This window comes from Lynx rufus, unplaced genomic scaffold (assembly GCF_022079265.1).
Source record: "Lynx rufus isolate CCGP_SWC_20201006 ecotype Redwood Valley unplaced genomic scaffold, mLynRuf1.p SCAF_9, whole genome shotgun sequence".
Lineage (NCBI taxonomy): Eukaryota > Metazoa > Chordata > Mammalia > Carnivora > Felidae > Lynx > Lynx rufus.
Window position 1 is genome coordinate 30,807,873 of NW_025814897.1, and position 21,668 is coordinate 30,829,540.

Sequence of the window (21,668 nt, forward strand, 5' to 3'; positions counted from 1 at the left end):
TTGTAATAAATCTTTTAGAATTAAAAATAATCATTATAACAGCCCTCATATGTGGTAAGATTTATCATTTTGAATCTGACAAGTATTCTTTTTCCTCTCATTTATACTCACTAGTATAGGTTCCTTCCTTGTAAATCACTATTTCTAAAAACGTCTTATCAGAGTTCCTGAAATAGAAGGGCAATCGGTAGAGAAATAAACAAATAAATATGAGTCTGAGCAGATGGTTAAGTATAGGGATAGTCTTAAAAAGTGGTCTAAGTGAGTTCAACTCAATAAATGTTATCAAATGCCTTCTCTGTACCAGACACAAAGCTAACCCTTGGGGATGTAGAAACGAAGCCAAGAATTCTTGCCTTCAAGCTGCTTCTAGACAAGACTGTGTGCTCTGATGTGTGGCATGGTGTGACAGCTGGCAGGATGGTGAGGGATTTATAGACAAGGGATGCCTAGAGAGGCAGGGGCTTCTTTTGAAAAGATGTAGGAGTTTGGTGGCAGGAAAGGAGGACAGGGAGGGAGAGGCCCTGCAGGCAGACAGACGGGCAACACACAAAGACACAACGGCAGAAGCGACGCTTTCTACCCAAGGAACCAACAGTGACCTGAATGGGATGGTCAAGGAGGGGGGCGTAGAGACGGGAGGCGCAAGGGCGGAGGGACACCCAACAGCTCTGTGTGTCTTGAAAAAGAATCAGGATTTTACTCAGAAGATGATTGGAAGCCACCAAACGACTGACTAAAGGTAGCATTAGTGGGCTATAACTTAGATGTGATAAAATTTACCCATGTTAAGTGAACACTTTGATGAGTCTGACAACGGTACAGAGGTGACTAACCAACACTATCATCCACATAACCACCTGTAATCTATCACCCTGAAGGTTCCCTGCTGCCTTTGCAGCCAATCTCCCTCCAGTCTCTTTTAACCAGGAAGATAAAATGATCCAATTTGTCCTTAAGAAAGACTGCTGTGGCAGCAAAGTGGTATACAGCCTGGAACAGAAAGAAACTAGAGACATAAAGGGTGCCAGAAATGGCACCAGGTTAAGTGTGTGCAGAACTGGTTGGAATGGGGTAGAGAGATGGGTTTGTGAGATAAAATATATAGGATCTGCTGACACACTGAATGACATCAAAATCTATTTCTTTGAGGTCCAAAGTTTTCAGGGCGCAGGTGGGAAATAGAGCCTAGTAATTGAGGCCAGGTGTAAGAACTGGGGCCTTGTGACTATGGCAATTTAGCACTCCCTTAAATCAGTCTGATCCCAGTTTTCACACTCTGGCCAAAGGAAGCATACACCTGGCATGCCAGACTTCAGGTTCCCTAATGGACAACTTGGTAGATAACAGTCTCCTTCTCTACAGTAGAGACTGTGGGAAGAGAGACAAAGAGGAGGAAGAGAGGAGTAACTCTGTTTTGCCACAGTAAGCCTGAAATGTCTGTGGCACATTCAGGTAGGCAAGTGGGATGTGTTCAGGCCATGAGAGAAGTTGGAGCTAGAAACACACAGGCAGAAACATCATCACTGGGGTGCATCTTAAGGTCATGGGTGAGAATGAAATCTGGATCTGAGGTAGACCACCAGTAGTTAGGGGGCGGACAGAGAAGCATGGGCGTAAACAGGCCCATTTATGGAACAACAAACTCACTTGTGAGATGAGCCTCTTCTGAGCTTCCTGCATGACTGCATTGGCCAAGGCTGTGTCATCTTCTTCCATAAGCAGGTCCTTATCTGCTTTAGATCTCATGGCCAAAAGCTTGATCTCCTTTGAGCTGAGGACCTCAAATGTATCTGAGAGCAACTCACTGGCTTCCATGTCCAGTGGCAGGATGCCGTCAGCAAAGCATGCTGGAAAAGAGCACAAAAGATCAGCCCCTGAGAAAGAGTCCAGCCCCAGGGTGGGGGAAATGTATCCCACAGAGCTAGGAGGGCTCCTCTTGGCTTCAAGGTGGGTGTCTGCATTGGCACAGCTGATGTCAAAGAAAGCAAAAATGGGGTCCTCCCACAGTACGAGGGTCTCATTTGCTGCTGGTCTGCACTAGCCACACAGTATTTCATTTGGAAACATATACTTTATCCCAAACACACCAGGCCTACCCAAAATACTAAGGCAGATTTTAGAAGTGATATTGAATCGCTGTTCATCTGTGAAGTGCTCCAGAAGAAACTTGTAGATTTTCATTCGTTTCTGCTTGTTTGTCTTCCCCTTCAGTGAAAACAGCCGCTTCTCTCTATAGCAAAACGGGACAATTTTATCACACATCACGTGGGCAAGGGTACAAGGACATTACTTTCTACAGCATTCTGTAGCATCCTAAAAGCCGTCTACGCAAGGCTTACATAAGTGCACAGAGGAGATGACAGTGCTTCCCAGAGGCACCTCCTTTAGGATGCTACTTGCATGGGTGAACTGCCTGGAGTCACTGGCCAAGAGAAGGAAGGCCACCACAAGGAATGCCGGGGCCGTGTCCGTTCACCCAGCCCTTCCCAAGAGCTTCACTAACCTCTCTGACTGGGGGAATTTGTTATACTTCTCATGCTTCTCATAGTTATTGAAGTGGAAGATACACTCAATGAAATGCTGGAAGAACATGACAGGATTCCTCTTCAGTAACAGGTGAGCCAGGCAAAACTCCCCAAAACTGCAAAGAAGGAGGAAACAGAAGAAAGAGACCTGTTTGCGGTTTGCAGAGAGTCTCTAAAATTACATAAGAATGCTGAGATGTGAATAAGAGAAAGGGATATGTAATCTATCCCAATACCCAGCTTCATTCAGATCAAAAGCAAGATACAAATTTAGTTTCTTTTGTCTGTCCTTGCTCAACAGCCTCCTTTTTGAATCCAAGGTCAGCATAAAGGCTTTTTCTACAAGGATTCCTTTGAAAATTCTAACAAAGTGTTATTATTCAGCTACACTTCAAATGTGGGAGAACAACCAACTGTCCCCAAATTGCTCTTTTAAGCAAAACCCTGTGGTCCTCATGGCTGATGCAACAACAAACCACTACCAAAAAATGAATATTTGGCTTCCCCAAACCCACTTTGAGGTTTGTTGCCCACAATAATGAGCAAAAACCTGTTTTAGTAACTGGGACTTTTTCAAGAATTGGGATTAATTACAAGAGCCTCAGAGTTTGGGTCAGCACAGATAGCGAAGGGCTCTCACTGAGCTTTGGACTCATCAGCAAGCCCTGGGCACTCTCCTTTCTCCTGTGCCCCCAAATCTTGGAGAGGCATCCAACATGAGATACTGATGTCAGAAGCACTGCACCCACCTGAAGAGCAAAACACTAACAGTTTCCAAAGTCAAATGGACATGGACAAAGGCAGGCTATCTAACTACAGGCCTCGGACAGTTTGTTTAGTAGGGGAGAGAGTTTGCCCAGGGAACAGTATGGGTTGGTGCAAGGCTGGCTCTGATCCATTCAGATTGTGCAGACGATTGTCTTAATTTCATTTCAGAGATAAATGCAATTTCAACCTGCACAGGGGCACCACTCAGCTCTCAAGGGTGGGTGGTAGTGACAAGGATGACCCAAAACAATTATTGGCTTTGGAATGCATAGGACTTGCAGGAGATTCACCTTCCCCTAATGATCCTTCTGAGGCTAATATTAAAATCACTCTGTATTCAAAGCACACCATCAATTAAAACTTAAAGAAGGTAGTTCCAAAAATGATGTTGAAGTAAGCCTAGGTAAAAATTTCACTGTAAATAGCAGCACTTTATCTATTCATTCACCCAGGAAATAAGGGAGCAGCCTGACATTCTGAACCCAAAACAAGTACAACTCTGTATCATAAAGGGAATCTCCCAAGCAGAATTTCACTTAAGGCCAGCTAGAAGCACCTACTGATCTAGGAGCCATTTGTGACCACCATTAAGTAAACAAAAACTATTCCCCCCAAAACAACAAGATGTCACTTTCTGCAGTGTTTTACTACGGTTAACCTTCCACAGCACAGCAGTTCTTACAACTACCTGCATTTTCTCCTCATATTTGAAGTCATTCACATGACGATAAGATCAGACAGAATCCAGGAACTCTTCTGCAAGAAGAAGGGCTGCTCTGAGCTTCAACTTACGGGCTTCAACTTGATGTCAAACATTCCTCTACTCGGAGTTCAGGTCAAGAATACATACTGGGAGAGGGAACTAACTGGTGGGCAAGATACTGCAGTCTACTCCCTAGTGAATAACTGGCTTAACCAACTACACAGATAAATCTAATAGTAACATAAATTATGCAAAGGATTCACATGCTCAGGGCTGGAAGCAGAGTGAGAGGGCTCTGCATCATGAGAAGCCAGAAACCACAGTCAATGGGGTAACATCCAGCACTAATCCTGCTGCTGCATTTACTGGGGCTTAAAAGGGTACATTTCATCCCTGACTGGATCAAACTCACAGATCTTACTAGCTTGACAAACTGGGGAAGAGAGACAATTCTGCATTTTTTTGTTTGTTTGTTTGTCAGCTGTAAAGTTAAAAAAAATGAGCAGTCCAAGCAGTGCTTCCTGGAGCATTCCTTTAGAGTGGCAGAAGCACTCTTCAGGTACCTGGAACGGAAAGCTTCAACAGCCCCAAAGACACCGCACTAAGTTAAGATCTCAGCATCCTTTCCCACCACTTCTCATCCTTCAGGACAATTAAAAGAAACAGCATGTAATCACACCACCAATTCAGGGATACCCTGTAGACATTTTACACAGCATTAATTGTATTATATACAAGACCAGCTAAATCTGGGTCATAATAATCTTGCAGAAAACAATTATTACTCTCTTAGTAAGAATCCAAATCCAGATTTCAAACAGCCTTACTTCCACTTTCAGTATTAGTAGGAACATAAAAATCTGACTATTTTCAGATATTTTCCCATGCCAAATGCTATTCTGAAGCAGCTATCTGTTCAATAAAGGCCACTGTTCATGGACTCCTATTCCTGATCTGGGTTACAACATGGTCTATCTCAGACCGACTTATGCCAGAATTCTCTTTGAAACCTGAGGTAAGTAATTTCCCACATCTCTGTGCTCCTTGGCTACACCCCAAATCCAGGCCCCCTTGTTACCCAGTCCTCCTCATCTCTCTCACATCCCTATACTGTTCTGTTTCTTTTCTCCTCATCTCACTTCCCATGTCTCCTTTCCCTGGCCTTGAGTGCTTCCACAGTGTATACTGTACTTCCCAGGAGTCAGCTCTCTCCCCTCTCCACACTTCCCTTCTTCGCAAGTCAGGGCTGGCTTTCCTCTGGGGACACCATTTCCCACAGTCCTCTTAAGGGAAGGCCACTTGCTGCTTCTCCCAAACGCCAGAGTCGAGCAAGGAGGACCATATTCCCACACCCACTACCCCCGCCCCCCTGTCATAATCTTTTCATTCATTCATTTATGAAATGTTCATTGAGGGTCCACTTAGTCTCAGGCTCTCTTTTAGGTGCTAGGGATACCGCAGTCAACAAAACAAAATCTTGGCCCTCCCGGATGCTTATATTCTAGCAGGTAGAGAGATGTTATACATACAAATATGCTACCACAAGTGCTCTGAAGAAAAGGCTGTTTGAGGAAGGTGCAGGAAAGAGGGAATGTGGGTCCATGTAATAATACCTTTTCTACAGAGCCTTCTCTACAGAGGCTCTGGCTATCTATTTGCCCCTCAACTGCTTGGTAACCACTTCCTAGTTTTAGTTTTTTCCATTCCAGATCCCAGCATCACTGCTATGGTCTGAATATTGTGTCCTCCACCCCTGCCCCATTCCTATGTTGGAAACCTAGACCCTAAGGAAATGGTCTTAGGATGCTGGGCCTTTGGGGTTAGTGAATGAGATTAATGTCCTTATAAAAGAAGCCCCAGAAAGATCTCTCATCCCTTCTACCATGTGAAGATGCAAACAGAAACTAGCTATCTGGAGGAGGACCTTCACCAGACCCCAACCGTGCCGGCGCCCTGGTCTCAGACTTCCAGCCTCCAAAAGGTGAGAAAGAAATTTTTGTTGTTAAAAGCTACTAGGTCTGTGGTATTTTGTTGTAACTATCTGAATTGACCAAGACAATCTCTCAGAGCATCTTCAATGTCTACAGATGGGCTCATTTAACCCCTAACTTTCTGTTTTTCTGATTACATCGGCTCTAGTGACCCTTAGGTCTATGCTCTGGAAAGCTACTCTGCAGCCCCATCCAGAACCTGTCACTACACCTGGAACACCCACTTCTGAAGTCAGCTAATCTACCTCATGATCACATACACATATCCTTCCAGCTTTCTGACCTCATCCCCATTCCTCTTGTTCCACAGCTTCACTAAGCCCTCTAGGTACTCACTTCATCTCCTCCAAACCAAACAATCTCTGTCTTTACTTCCTTTTCTATCTCAATGGCCGTTATCTTAGTCATTCTCTTACCTTGAATCTCTCTGGCCGTCTTTTGCACTTCTGCAGCATTTGCCCAGTTAACCCCAAAACAACCAGCCTGTAACCTTTCAATCTGTGAATGCTGTACCACAAGGATACCACCTTGTAGGCAGAGGGAAAAGTACATCAATACAATTTTGCAGCCTCCAAATTGTGGGTGTGTATGACCAATTAAAAATGTCATGTGAATTTGCTCATGCCAGAATCTTCAGGAAATCCTCCTGGGCCAGAAATAAATACAACAGGCTCTGTCACTAGTCTCTTTGGAAGATCTGTATTACTAGATACATATGGAAAAACTAATGTGTTCGATGTAAGCAGACTGGCCTGACCTAAAACTAGGGAAAGAGACTAATTTAAATTACAGTTAACAAAGGTAGTCATCAGCTTATCAAAGCTGAAAATCAGGACCCACATTTGAACAACTGTTTAAACACACCCACAATACAGGGATAAAATAGACTTAAAAAAGAAGTATCAAAATACTGTAAGAGGCACTGATAATTTTACTATGGTGTAATTACCTATCCGGTTTTCTAATTTCTTTCTGATTCATACTCTGATCGCCTATACAACAGGTTCTGTGTATGTTACATACTGATCAATGCTCTTGTTAACATACATGCATAGGAGCTGAGAAAAGTAAGTAAACCCAAAAGTGCAAGTTAAACAACCAATCTTACCTCCCAGGCTCATCATGTGAAAACCTTCTCAACACTTCTAATTATGCCAGCTTCTGGGCTACACATTGTATAGAGAACGCCATGACAGCCAATCTTATGGTAGCAGAGTAAAGGTGAGAGGGCAATGCATCGCTATTTTGGTCCTTTCTCTCTCAATTATATACACAAAGAAAAAGTAATAGTCTTAGCTTTTTATTTCTGATTCTAGATAGCATTAATTGGAATGTTAACCTTCTACTAGTTTAGTATGTAAAATATTCCTTCTTGGAAAATTATACCCAAAGAAAACTGAACGGAAATTCTTCCATGGAACTCAGAGTAAATCATTGGTGACCATATTTAGAAGCAGAGGGACCCATTATTATAAGTTATTTATAGTTAATGAACTCTATAAAGACCTTTTCCCACTGTGGCAGCTTTTGCCATGGCATTCAACATTCTATTTTCCAATTGCAGACTTGCTTTAAAAAGAATTATTCATGCAACATAATCAAGGTTAACTAATTCTGTGGGATCATTTCTCATCCCCTTGAAAATAAATCCTTAAAAAAAATTATAGAATGATAGGAATTAACAAGTGACAAAGCAATTCCCTTCCCTTCCAATTCCTTGGGAATTGATAGGGAAGCCTTGTAATTTGTATAATCTCATTTTACATTGTGTGATTGTCTTAATTCCTAGAATTTCTTCTTTATAATTTCTACACTTAAAAGAAAGCCTTAACTCCATCAAAACTGACATTTTATTGGCCTAGAAATCAACACAGTTAAGTCAACAGTTAATGGCTAAAATTCCAAATAATTTACTATGACAAAGTCATATACTGCTGTTCATTACTCCTTTAGGGAAGAATCAACAATGTTAGCAAATGTAGTAATTTCTGAGATTATTTAATAGTCAATCTGGATGAGCGATTTATTTATTTTTTTATTTATGTGCAAAATAAAGCTTTGTTGGGGCACTAGGTGGCTCAGCTGCTTAAGTGTCCGACTTTTGATTTTGGCTCAGGTCATGATCTCGGGATCACAGATCATCCTCTGCGCTGACAACATGGAGCCTGCTTGGGATTGTCTCTCTCCCTTTCTCTCTGCTCCTCCTCCACTTGCATGTGCATGCCGTCTCTCTCTCTCTCTCTCTCAAAATAAATAAACATAAAAAAATAAAGCTTTGTTATATAGCTTAAAAATCTGCTAGTTTTTTTTTTTTTTTTTTTTTTTATTTTTTTATTTTTAAAAATTTTTTTTTTTCAACGTTTATTTATTTTTGGGACAGAGAGAGACAGAGCATGAACGGGGGAGGGGCAGAGAGAGAGGGAGACACAGAACCGGAAACAGGCTCCAGGCTCTGAGCCATCAGCCCAGAGCCCGACGCGGGGCTCGAACTCACGGACCGTGAGATCGTGACCTGGCTGAAGTCGGACGCTTAACCGACTGCGCCACCCAGGCGCCCCAAAATCTGCTAGTTTTCTGGCAACTGCCAAAAGCTCACTAAATCCTAAATAACTCAACTCTAAACCAATTTTAGAGAAAAGAGATCTAATATATACCAGAAATTTGGTAAATCGTTTAATTATCTGACATGTGAGGAAAGTTACCTGGCGATGTCCGGGTGTGAATCTATCAGAGTGCTAACAAATCGAAAGAACAGAGAGCCCTTCCATTTCACAAATTCTTCCTGTATGAAGAGAAACCGGAATGTTTAAGGATGAATTGTAACATACAAACTTTAAATGCATTCAGTTATAAAACCAACTGTTAACTTTCTTTTGTTTAACATCACACCTGTCAGCTACTCAGTCTGTCTGTGGCACATTAGCGCAATTTGTTAGCACTCACTTCCCAACAAATCTTGAAAGTACATACATTTGTTAATCACGAAGAGAAGTGGAGGGATATGTGGGTAGAAGAGCATCATATCTACTCTATTAGGAAAATGACTCAAAGCACATGGCTTTAAAAGGGAGAGTGCCAATGGTGCCTTTGTCAGGTACCTAACCAACCATGTAAAAAAATAAGCCTACAGAACATACTAGAATAGATATACAACTTGGTTAAATGCCTTCTTTTTAAAGATCAAATATTTCCTTCCTCACTATAGGCTAAACATAGGTTCTCAGTGGGAAGAAAAACATTGAATACTCTGTTCACTGAGAGTTCTGAGTTCACGAAGCTCTTTTGCCCACTAAAATGTCTCATTGGACTCTCAGAGCAACTCTGAAACAGCAGGGCAGATATGATCCTCACTTCACAAAAGAAGAAGTTACGTCTGAGAAGCACTGATGTGTTCAAAGTCAAGAATGACAGAACCGGAACTAGAACTACTGTCCACTGAGCGGGCTAATCCTTGCATGGAGTTTATTTGCAAACATGAAACTTCACTTTGGCTGATGGGATATCTGAACATACACCCAAAACAAGTATTAGGAAGTAACAATCTGTTTAAGAAGGCTGTACAGAACAGTAGAATGATATTTTAAACCAGAGAACAGGCTGATTATTTTTCGATTCTATTAGAGAGCAGCACATTTCCTATACTACTCAAATATTCCTTGAAACCAGAAGAAATAGTGGAAGGAAAAAAAAATGACGGGCCCAATTCTCATACATACCTGCAAGAGATTGGTAAGCAAGATGAGTGTCTGCTTTCGGATGAATGGATTTGAATCCTTCAGACACATGGAGATATTGGGAATGTACTTGTCCACCATGACGGTGTACCGGATACAAAGGTCGCACATCACGATGACAACATTGTTGCGAACGGCCACATCATCACACACCTCCAGCTCTCGCACAAGAGCTGGGATGCTCTTCTTTGCAAGATCCTCATGCTGTAAGCACAACTTACCTGTCACAGAAGATGAAGATGTCTTGACTTTAATAACTCTATGCCTAAATTTTCTCCAGATATATCTTGCTATGGATTTTACTTGATCAAAGTTAAAATATCATGTCAATAATCACAAACAAAACAAAATCAAAAACAAACCCATACTACTAAATATAAGGAGGTTCAAAATACCTAAAAATAATGTCCCCCCCCTCCACCCCCCGGCCCCTCCAGGGTTCCACGAGACATACACTAAGAGATGTTCCTTCACTGGAGTAAAACTATCCTCTTTTTAAAGTCAACATTTGAATTTGAGAGTTATCTACTTCCCTTCAAAATGACTAACAAAATCTAATAGCTAAAAAGTTTAGCAATGAATTTGAAATCTGAGCTAGGCAAACAGGAAAGAATAACCACCTCATTACTTCTCGTTCACAGTTAGGAGAAGGAAGGCTGTTGTTGAGTTTTGTTGGTTTGTATTTTTTTTGTGACCTGGGGAATGTTTTGCTCTCATTCACAATTCTTAGATTTTTGAAAAATAACTGCTATTTCAAAAAATTTCATAAATCCTATCCAGCATAAAATACATAGTTATACTTAAAAAAAAAATTAAAGTATAGCACAGAGGTCCATCTTTTCAAGATTAACAACAATTTGAGTCCATGGGGAAATGTTTAATAGCTCATCTACCAGTTCTGGTAAGTATCAGATAAACTATCTCCTTTTATGAACTGAACTGCAAATTTATTTTTTCATTCCCAGAAATCAATGTAGCGCCTGATTCTGATTAGTGTAGTGTCTTGATGAAGACTTTGTGGTGCTGCATTATGAGTATTAAAAAACAACCCACAGGACAGGTATAATTGTGATAAATTAACATAAAAAACAAAAGCTCCCTCCAGGGAGTGCCTTGAGTCTGATCATCTAGGGTAGCTGCCAACTGAGGGCTCTCATTATCAGCACTCTGGTATGCCTCTGAGCTGGGGGTTGCTATCAGAATTCCCTTCCAAATTCACAAGAGCTAGAATAAACACTAGCTCCGTGTATGTAACATATTTACTAAGGCTGGCTTATTTGAGACAAAAAGCTACCTATGGAACTAAACTGCACAAACAATACTTTCCCCACATTATTCTCACTTACCCAAGGTAATGATGGCATGTGCTCTGATCACGGAAGGCATGACAGAGCCTCTGACCTGGGAGAGTGGCTGAAATGCTGGGGCTTCATTGCAACCTGGAGGTGATGCTGCTACAAGGAAGGAAAAGAGGACTTATTTACAGTATCTCAGGGGCCAAGTCAGCCTTGAGATAGCACATGCAGAGGATAATTTCAAGTGCCTTACAATGATCCACATCAACAGAAGAAGCGAGGATGGACTGAATCAGAAGGAAGGCTCGCTTCTCCACTCTGGCTGGACAAAGCTGGGCTATATCTCCCAAGGTAAAAATGTACTTCACCTGAAAAAAGAATTGGTTTTGCAATATAATAAGGCAAAAGAAAAAATAACTCTAGCTAGATTAAAGACATGTCAATATTTTTTTGTTCCCCAAATTAAAACAACTTATTTTTTTCATAAAAATAGTCACTGTGAAAACTTAGTCATTACTTGGTAAAATTCACTCTATCTTTTATGTCAATATATATAGTTAATATGTTTAATGACTACATAAGTACATTAAAAACTATGATGTTATCATAGTTTACTCCATTACTAAAGAACATTTACATTGTTTCTAATCCTTTGCTACTGTTTGCATTCCCTCTGAGGAACACTTTTGCACCTTTAAGTACTGTTCCACTTCCTTAGAAGTAATCTAGGGTTTAAAGGGCATAAAGTTGTTTTACATTTTAAAACATATTTCCAAAGGGTGTTCCTGATTGGTTTACTATTTAGACTCCTATCAAAAACTTGTAAGTGCTAGCTTCCTCACAGCTGCTTCTACTGTGTGTTTATTAAGAACATACAACTTGATAGTTAATAACACTGGTTTTAATTTATCCCAGAGAAGCATGGGTGAGGCTAAACAGTAAAATGTGAAAGGCTTAGAGTGAGGAAGCCAGTAAGTGTATGTATATTTAAAAAATCCTGAACATGTATCTCTTAGTGGATGAAAGGAATACTTGCATTATATTTAAAGAAGAGTGAAGTAAACAATATTATATAGGGCAAAACTTCTCCATATATATTTTGACTGAAAGGTAGATTTTGGTGACATATTTAACAGTTGAAAAGAAAAATCTTAGAAGGAAAAACTCTCTGGTCATGACAAGCATTTTTCTTAGTTTGGGCAGTAGCTGCTCAAATTAGAGGTGCAAGACCCTCTAGAAAGCTTGGGATGGGGCCATCCTACACGTCACAGCCCCCTGCACTGAAATGTGTGGATTCCTACTGATAATAGTTTTATTACTGAAGTGTTCACAATAATGCCTCAGCACAACCAGTCTCTTGTCACAAATCTCAATATAGTCTTTGGTCTCAAGGTACAAATGTGAGGTGGCAAAGCAGGCAAGCACAGAGGAGAGGAACAGATGAGGAAAATAGCCAGTTCTGGTGAAATGATGGCTTATACTGAAGAGCATGAAGAAGCAGCTCGTTATTTGCTTTACTGAGTGTCAGATGTTGGAGTCAGAATGACTGCAACATGTTTTGTGGACGGTCAGTCACGTGAATCGGGAAATTGCACATTTACTGGCACACAGGACTCTCTGGCACCAACAAAATTTCTAAAGCAGGGTGCCATGTCACCCAATCTTGCTGCTCCAACGTTATTTGTGTTTTTATTTGTCAAATATTTCACTGTATTATAGGCATGGTTCAGAACGGCTCCACATGATTCCCTAGTTCTACAATCTGATATTCAAACAGCTTAGCAGACACATTAGAATTTAAAAACATATTGAACAAACAAACCAAAAGAACAAGGAGCACCCACACTTTATTCTTTTCTTGCCCTATTATTTCATAATATGCCCTGTGTTTTCCCTAATGGATCAGGCACCTCACAGGCTCTAACTGGATGAAGTATATCCCATCAAGTTTTCCCCCAGATAATAAGAACACGAGAGAAAAATGAATAGGTCGGTCACCAACACAGAAATTCTTCTTTTTAGAAGAGTTAAGCTCTAGGCTAGAAAATCCTTTTCTTGCTAATAGTATTAAAAATACACATTAGAAAGTCATCTTTAGAAAATTCCAGCTGATATAAAGGAAAACAATAGTTAAGAAAAGTAATTACTTACGAACAGGTCTTCATCCACATTCCCAGGGCCACTTTCCTTCAGAACTATGTTGGACAGAGACTGCACACAGGTGGAGAGGACATCCCCACACACCCGCTTCAGTAATTCCTGCAGCAAGTCAAAGGTAATCTCTGAACGATCCCACACATCTATTAGACTGTCCATGAAACAATTGTCTCAGAAGAAACTCTATGGTCTTCAAAGGCATAAACCATAAGAAGCCTTATGAGAAGCCTCAGCCATCATGCTTTTGGATCTTTGCTCTTTTAGCAATCTGCCTATAAGGACTAAGCAGAATTTACAAAGAACAGTACATATATACAGCATACACACACACATATAGATGCCATAAATATGTGTGTGTGTGTGTGTGTGTGTGTGTGTGTGTGTGTGTAGATATCATATCTTTCTACATGTGACCTTTAAGAGCAAAAGGCAAATATCTGGGAAGATCTAGCGCCCTAACTGATAAGAGTTCTGTAATAGCAGTGCTGCTCCTTTAATAGAGAAAAACATCACAATTCGTCCAGTATGTGTAGATGGTGAAGTAACTACTATAGTAAATAGTATATTTTCTAAAGACATGGAATAAAAAAAAAAACATTTGTTATCGTTTTGAAATGTATTCCTTAAAGACAAGTTTTCAGTGCTTTTTATTAGTTAAAATAACCTCAAGGGGTCACCACTGCTGGTACACAACACTTCTATGCTAAGCAAGGGAGCTCAATCACATTCTACAACTCTGACTACATTTCCAGTAGGAGGCCAGTCCAAAATACCCAGCTTGAACTAAGTGGCTCCAACCCAAGACTTCCATATTACCCTATGTTCACTTCTCTTTTAGGAATGATTATATTATTCCTAATAATTATATTACATATTATGTTGAAATCACCTGTTTCCATGTGTGTCTGCCCTATTATGCTGTGGGTGACTTAGGAAGACACTGTTTTATTTATTTTATTTTAGAGAAAGAACACGAGCAGGGGAGAGGGGTAGAGTGTAGAGAGAGAATCTCAAGCAGGTTCCACACTGTCAGTGAGGAGCTGGGGCCCAGCAGCACTACTGCAAAACAGTGTTCAATGTTTACCATTGCAGGAAACTTTCACTATGATCCAAATGTTTTTTAGTCTGACTTGGCCTAAAATGTTTCAAAATGATTGTCTTTATTACTTTTTAAAGAATTATTGCACTTAAGATTTTAATAGGTTGCACAGCCAGGGCAAGAGAGCTTCTGAAATCCATATGCTCTACCCTGGCAAGAAGACAAAGGTTAACTTATGTGAGGCCTCAAGCCTAGAACTGGGCTGGGTGGTTGGACTAGAAACTTTTGGAATAACAGAATCTGGAAGAGAACTGTAATGGTCATCTAATTCTGGGATTCTCTCCACACGGGATTCATATCAAGTTGTTCAGTTTTTCTGTGAACACCTCCAATGACCCAGGACATGTTTTGAGGCAAATCCCTCCTTTGTAGGCAGACCTCTGTATGGTTTTTCTTTGGTTGGCCAAAATTTGTCTCCTTGCAATTTCCAGTCATTGGTCCAAATCAGTTCTCTGTGATGCCAAATAAATTTAATTCTTCTTTCATTTTATGGTCCTTCCTGTATTTCAACTTAGCTAGGCAGCCTATCTCACATAGTTGTTCCCTTCTTGCTAAACACCCAGGACCTTTAGCTGTTCCTTATACAACCTGCTTTGTAATCACCTCATCAAATTGCTCTCCCATCAATATATTCAATTTTATCAACATTTCTCTATAGAGTTGCCACTGGAGTTAAATTAGAACATGCTGACTTAGGGGCACCTGGGTGGCTTAGTCAGTTAAGTATCTCACCCTTTTTTGGCTCAGGTTAAGATCTCACAGTTTATGAGACTGAGCCCCATGTCAGGCTCCTCACTCACAGTGTGGGGCTTGCTTGGGATTCTCTGTCTCCCTCTCTCTGCCCCTCCACCACTTGAGCGTGCATGCTCTCTCTTTGTCTCAAAATAAATACACTTTTTTTTTTTTAAAGAGCATATGACTTAGATTTTACCAGTATAAAGAGGACCATCACCCCTCTTACTGTAGACACTATTTCCATTAATACAGTCCAAGATCTCATAGATTTTGTTCAATAGCCACAAAACACTATTTTTTTAAGTTTATTTATTTACTTTGAGAGAGAGAGAGAAAGCATGGGAGGGGCAGAGAGAAGGAGAGATAGAATCTCATATAGGCTCCTTGCTGTCAGCGAGGAGAGTGACGTGGGGCTCGATCCCATGAACTGTGAGATCATGACCTGAGCTGAAATCAAGAGCCAGATGCTTAACTGATGGAGTCATCTAGGTGCCCCAGTCACAAAACACTATTAACTGGTACCAAGCTTATAGCAACAATGCCTCCAAACCTATGTCTTTTCATATACAGTGCTGTTGAGCTAGATCCTGATCATCTGTTCTTTGGGCAATTGTTTTTTGCAGTAAAATATAGAATGTTCATTTATAGAGAAAAGAAAAAGAGAAGTATGTTTAGGGGAAACAACCAGGTCACACAGATTTAAAATATCCTAAGGTTCTGTGGGCGCCTGGGTGGCTCAGTCAGTTGAGCATCCGATTTGGGCTCAGGTCATGATCTCGTGGTTCGTGGATTCAAGTCACGCATCAGGCTTTGGGTTGACATCTTAGAGCCTGGAGGCTGCTTTGGATTCTGGGTCTCCCTCTTTCTCTACCCCTCTTTCACTCGTGCTCTGTCTCTGTCTCTCAAAAATAAGTAAATGTTAAAAAGGTGTTTAAAAAAATAAAATATCTTAAGATTCTGGAAAATCTCAGGGCCTTAGTCCAGTGTCTACTACCAAGGGAAGTGGTATTGCCAAAGCTACAATTGTGGCCTTTTTTTCTAACATAGTAATAATCTCTCTCCAGTTCTCAATTTTAAATTTTTTAAATGTTTATTTATTTTTGAGAGAGAGAGAAAGACAGAGCACAAGTCAGGGAGGGGAAGAGAGAGGGGAAGACACAGAATCCAAAGCAGGCTCCAGGCTCTGAGCGGTCAGCAGAGCCCAAAGCGGGCCTTGAACTCACAAACCTTGAGGTCATGACCTGAGCCAAAGTCGGACACCTAACCAACTGAGCCACCCAGGCACCCCTCTAGTTCTCAATTTTTAAATGTTAAGATAACTCTGTCTTCCTCACAGACTCTAACAATGATGTAACTAACGACTATGGGCCATTAGTGAGTAAGCCAGTGGCTTCTGGCCCTGACTCCCCCCAAGTACTATAGATCACTCTTCCTCTAGCCAGTGCTGGTGAAGAAAAGACTGGGAAGACAATCAGAGGCCTTAGTTCTAGGCATGGCTCTGCCATTAATCAGATGTGTGCCACTGAGAAATGCGGGATGACTGTTTCATAATCTGCCATATAAATTTCTCCCCAGTTTTCCTATATCATTCTTTCTTTGTGACCACCTTTTTGCTTTGTTTTGACCTGTTTTCTGCTATTCAAATATGCTCCCTACTTAGGTAATGCTCCTTATTTAAAAATTTTTCTTGGATCAAGAGATAAACGGCTAGAAAAATCAAACAAAACAAGCATCCCTTTCATCAGATGAGCCAAAAGGTACATGCCAGGAAAACACCAGACACCATTTACATGGAAAGAGCTGGGCATTTTTAGGTAAGTACATTTTAACCTGTTTTAAGTCCTAAGCAAAAAAAAGTTATAATATACTTTCTTATTATATCTGTTCCTACAAATAGAAGATGTAACTTATCAAGGAAGGACTCTCTTTAAGGAACTTATATAAGAAAAGGAAGCAAAGGAATGTAGCTGGGTAGCTCAGATGAAGCAAAGGTATTTTTATTCTGGGAAACTTAAATATATTCCAGCGATTATTTAAATTAACCTTTGACTTCTAAAATCATCATTTATCACCCGAGCCCTAAAATTTTTCATTATGATTAGCTTTGTCTAGGAGTCTATTTCATGATAAAAATAGAATACTTCCTGAGGGAACCGTGTGTCATGAGTAGCCAAGATCTTCTCAGAGAATGTCAACTGCTTGTCACATAAATGTTTCCTTGTAGTATCAGCTGCTGGGGACTACCCATTTCTTATAGGTTCTCCACCGAGAACACTCCTTAAACTTCACAACAGAGTAACATGTCCAAGTACAGATAAACAACAAACATATCCAGGAGAATTCCTAGTGTACCTGTTCCTCCATTGGTGTCTCTGCAGATGCTCTACAGAGTCTTTGCAAAGTATCAACAGCTGAGCTGATCAACTCTAGAGACCACTGGAATCCATTCAGCTTACACTTGACCACATCTAAAAAGAAATTAAAACCCTCAAAATTTAACTGCTTAAAATATATTTAAAGTGAGAGGCAAAGCTTTTTCAAGATTCCCCAATACACACTCACCAGTCACCTTGTCCCGCATGCTCTTAGGAAGATGCTTTGCGATATGCCCAATAACACATAAAATATGTCCTAAGGTGTTTGGATTGGGATTCTGTTGACTAGGAAAAGGGCATAAGGAATATCAACATACAAAAAAACACTGCCACCAACAAAATACTCTCTGGATTGTTAACACTGGAGGAATGTAAGGAAGCATGGTTTAGGAGTCAAGTTGTAGGAGCATTAAGGCACTTAATTTACTTGGACAAAGGGTAAAACTGAAAGCTTAAAACTGATTCTTATTTTTCATGTTTGTTTTTATGCCAGAATTTAAAGACCTGCATATACAAACAGTTAGGAAACGCCCACTTCCTTAAGGCATGAGCTTTGTTTCCAAGAATCTTTAGTGTCTATCAACAACTATATTACAAGCATGCAAACCTGCTGATTTTCTCCCAGGACTCTATTATTTTGGTATAGTCCAGCTTGGGTGATGAGCAAGCAATCTTGGAAAGCAGCATCCAGGCTGGTGCAGAATGTTCTGTGCCAGTGTAGGATATCACATTGTTTATAAAACTGGATGAGAATTTCTCTTTCTTGGACCAGATATGAAAAGCCTTATTTAAATAGCGGCTGGAAAAAAGATGGGAAAGCAGAATTGTAACTGTAAATATACAAAACTGTTCAGAACAGCCCTCAGTGAAAGGTTATCAACTTCTGCTGCTCCAGGACTCCCCTGGCACATGGAAGTCAATGCAGAAGTTCCTGGCTAGTGACATATTTGATAACAAATCAGGTATCTTTAAAACTTTTATTACACAGAATAAGATACATTTATTTCTCCCCTTCTAAAGTATTTCTTTTTAAAGCAAAGAATAAAATTTCGTAATTCACTTGAGACCCTTCTTATCCTCATTCCCTCCCAAATTTCTATACAAACATTAAGGGATAGGTTACCAATAACAAATACATCCACAGTTTATAGGGTTTTAGTGACAAAAAAAAAATGTAGACACTGTTGTTTTTTGAATGGAAGGAATGGATAGAAATGGCACCCTAGCATTTAAATATGGTGATATTAAACAAGCTAAACTTTGCCATGACCCACCAATACCATTCAGAAATATATATTTCAAACACTTTAAAAGTAAAACAAAACAAAAAAAATACTTCTGGTATATTAAAGTGCTTGTGTTATGTCACTTGTTGTTTTAAGTAATTTATTTGACTTCCTCCACAGCACTGGATGAGAAAACATTACCCATGGCACAAATGCAGTGTTATATATCTAAGTAAAGTGAAAAATACACTTCTTCCCACAATTAATTTTCCTTAGACTGCTAGGGACACACATGTGATCACACATGCGCGCGCACACACGCTCACACACACCCCAAGACTTTCTCATTAAATGAAAAAAAGAAAAAAAGGAATTCTAAAAGCATCAGAAGGCAACTGTAACAAAATAAACACATCTATATACAATAAGCATGCCCATATAAATTGTTTTAATAAATTATCTATTGTTAAAAAATCTGTCTATAAACATCTAGAGTTTTACTGCAGGTAACTCATAACTCATATACGATTATGGTCCAAAAACAACACATGGAATCAGTAAATATTTTAAAATTTATTTAAAAGAATCACACAAAGGGGCGCCTGGGTGGCACAGTCGGTTGAGCGTCCGACTTCAGCCAGGTCACGATCTCGCGGTCCGGGAGTTCGAGCCCCGCGTCAGGCTCTGGGCTGATGGCTCAGAGCCTGGAGCCTGTTTCCCATTCTGTGTCTCCCTCTCTCTCTGCCCCTCCCCCGTTCATGCTCTGTCTCTCTCTGTCTTAAAAATAAATAAACGTTGGAAAAAAAAATTAAAAAAAAAAAAAGAATCACACAAAATATTAAGTAATGTTTACTATAAGACATGAATAGAATGGGGAAAAATTCTCTGAACTTCCAGTTGAAACCTCAAATTTGGCTCTTAGGACAACTCACACCCTTCCACATGAGTTCAACAGTTTCCAAAGCCTCCCTCATTTAGCTTACCCCTCAATTAGCCCCATTGTTGATCATAAGCCACTCCCTACCAAGTCAGAATGTTTTCAATAGAGAGCAACCTGTGTCTTTTGTACAGCACCACTGACCTCTATCCTAGTATCAAAATCAATCCACTATCTTTAGTCTCCATTTTCCATCACCTCTACTAGACATTATTGACCATTCTCTCTGCCCTTGTACTCTGGTCTACTTATTGGATCTCTGTTCTTTTCCCTTCACTAATTCCTTTTTTCAAATCACTCTTATGGCTGATTTTGAAAAGTTCTATTCTTAGTCCTCTTCTCTTATCTACAACTGAACGCTGGGTGATCTCATCCATTACCAAAAGCTCTCCACTCAGACATGTCAAAGCATTGCAAGCACACATTTAAATTGGGCTCCATCTCCTGCCTCTGCTTTCCATACCTCAGTCAACAGTAATCCCATTGACCAGTTATTTTGGATAGCCTCATGGAGCCTTCAGGCCTCTAAACCTTTGCATTGTTATTTTCTGTCTGGAAACTCTATTATGGCTGCCTGGTTAATTTCTATTTATTCCACTTCTGGGAATAATTCACCTCTTGCCACCATTAATAGCTAAAACAAGGAAAAAGATTAACAAACAAAAACAAAGACAAAAAACTACCAAACTGCTCTATGCCCTCCCTCTTTCCTCCTAAAAGTCTACCCAAACTGTGAATTTATTTTGTCTCTTTCCACTAGACTGTGAGCAACCTGAGTAGAGGAAGTACACTGATCTCTTTCAACCCTCAAATCATACCTTTACCACCTCTGTACTTCCCCTTGTTAAACATTTTTAAATACACCCCATTCTCTTCATGCCCACTGCCTTATCCTTGATGTAGGCCCTCATCACCTTTAACTTAAATCACTTCAGTGGTACCCTGTTTTCTTAGATTCTAGTCAGCTCCTGGTCACCCAACATAAGCACCTTTGCTACCCTTCCTGTGAAACTGAATAGAGGAAACCTCATTGGCAGTGGAGCTGGGAGGCCAGCATGGCAAGCTCTCATGCCTACCACTGGTCATCAACTACAAACCCAACAGGAAGGGATAGGACTCCCATACCCAAGAGGAACAAACAAGCTGCCCTTTACTACTCCAGCAAGAGGAAGGATTTCTTCTTGCCCAGCAACAGCCCAGCCAATGAGAGTCTGTCACAACTCTGCCATTGAGAAACCATCGCCACCTTGAACTCTCACTTTCTTTCAATGGACTTTTCTTCAAAGCAGCCCCTCCCAACTTTCTCTTTTTTTTTTTTTTTTAACGTTTTTTTTTTTTATTTATTTTTGGGACAGAGAGAGACAGAGCATGAACGGGGGAGGGGCAGAGAGAGAGGGAGACACAGAATCGGAAACAGGCTCCAGGCTCTGAGCCATCCGCCCAGAACCTGACGCGGGGCTCGAACTCACGGACCGCGAGATCGTGACCTGGCTGAAGTCGGACGCTTAACCGACTGCGCCACCCAGGCGCCCCAACTTTCTCTTTTTTAAGAAGAACAGTTCTTTCCTTTGATTTCCAGATTTTCTTGTGGTTTGTCACAGTGTGCTTGTTTCCAATTGCAATTCTGTGCTACTTCCATATAAACCCATTTTGCTGGTAAAATAACTGGGTGTTTTATTTTCAAGATTAACACTTATAAAACCCTGTATTACCCATCCACTTCATATTCACCAGCAGCCTCCCCCTGCCCACTCTGTTTTCTCTAAAGTCAAACTTCTCAGAATGCTATGTTACAACTCTGCAGTATCTGGGCTCTGCTTAACTTCTCCAGTTTCATTTTATATCCAGCCAGCCCCATTTCCCCAGCAGTGAAATCCTCTGGCTCCTGAACAGTGCACACTGTTTATGCTTCTATGGCTTTGCACCAGCTGTTTCTTTTACATGGACATACCCTTTTGCCCCCTTATGAAACTTCAAGATTCAAATTCAAAATTCATCTGTTCTGTGAAGTCTCTTTTCCTGAACATTCGCTGATGTTTCTAGTTACTTTCTGTTTATCAAAGAACAAGTCACAAATTTTGTTTATAGAACAAACAAAGTTTATAGAACTCTATTCTGCT

General features: G+C 40.4%; 1 protein-coding gene across 1 annotated transcript in view; it reads right to left on the reverse strand.

Annotated features, from left to right (window-relative positions):
- The window catches only part of NCAPD3 (non-SMC condensin II complex subunit D3), a 63,028-nt gene that overhangs the window by 8,101 nt on the left and 33,259 nt on the right, over positions 1-21,668 (reverse strand). The window contains exons 17-27 of the mRNA XM_047070692.1: positions 17,993-18,184; positions 17,573-17,670; positions 17,363-17,478; positions 13,171-13,278; positions 11,273-11,387; positions 11,071-11,178; positions 9,707-9,945; positions 8,693-8,772; positions 2,507-2,644; positions 2,100-2,233; positions 1,651-1,850 (exon numbers count right to left, since the gene is read on the reverse strand). Coding sequence (XP_046926648.1) covers positions 1,651-1,850; positions 2,100-2,233; positions 2,507-2,644; positions 8,693-8,772; positions 9,707-9,945; positions 11,071-11,178; positions 11,273-11,387; positions 13,171-13,278; positions 17,363-17,478; positions 17,573-17,670; positions 17,993-18,184 — 1,528 coding nt within the window. The remainder of the gene's footprint in view (positions 1-1,650; positions 1,851-2,099; positions 2,234-2,506; positions 2,645-8,692; positions 8,773-9,706; positions 9,946-11,070; positions 11,179-11,272; positions 11,388-13,170; positions 13,279-17,362; positions 17,479-17,572; positions 17,671-17,992; positions 18,185-21,668) is intronic.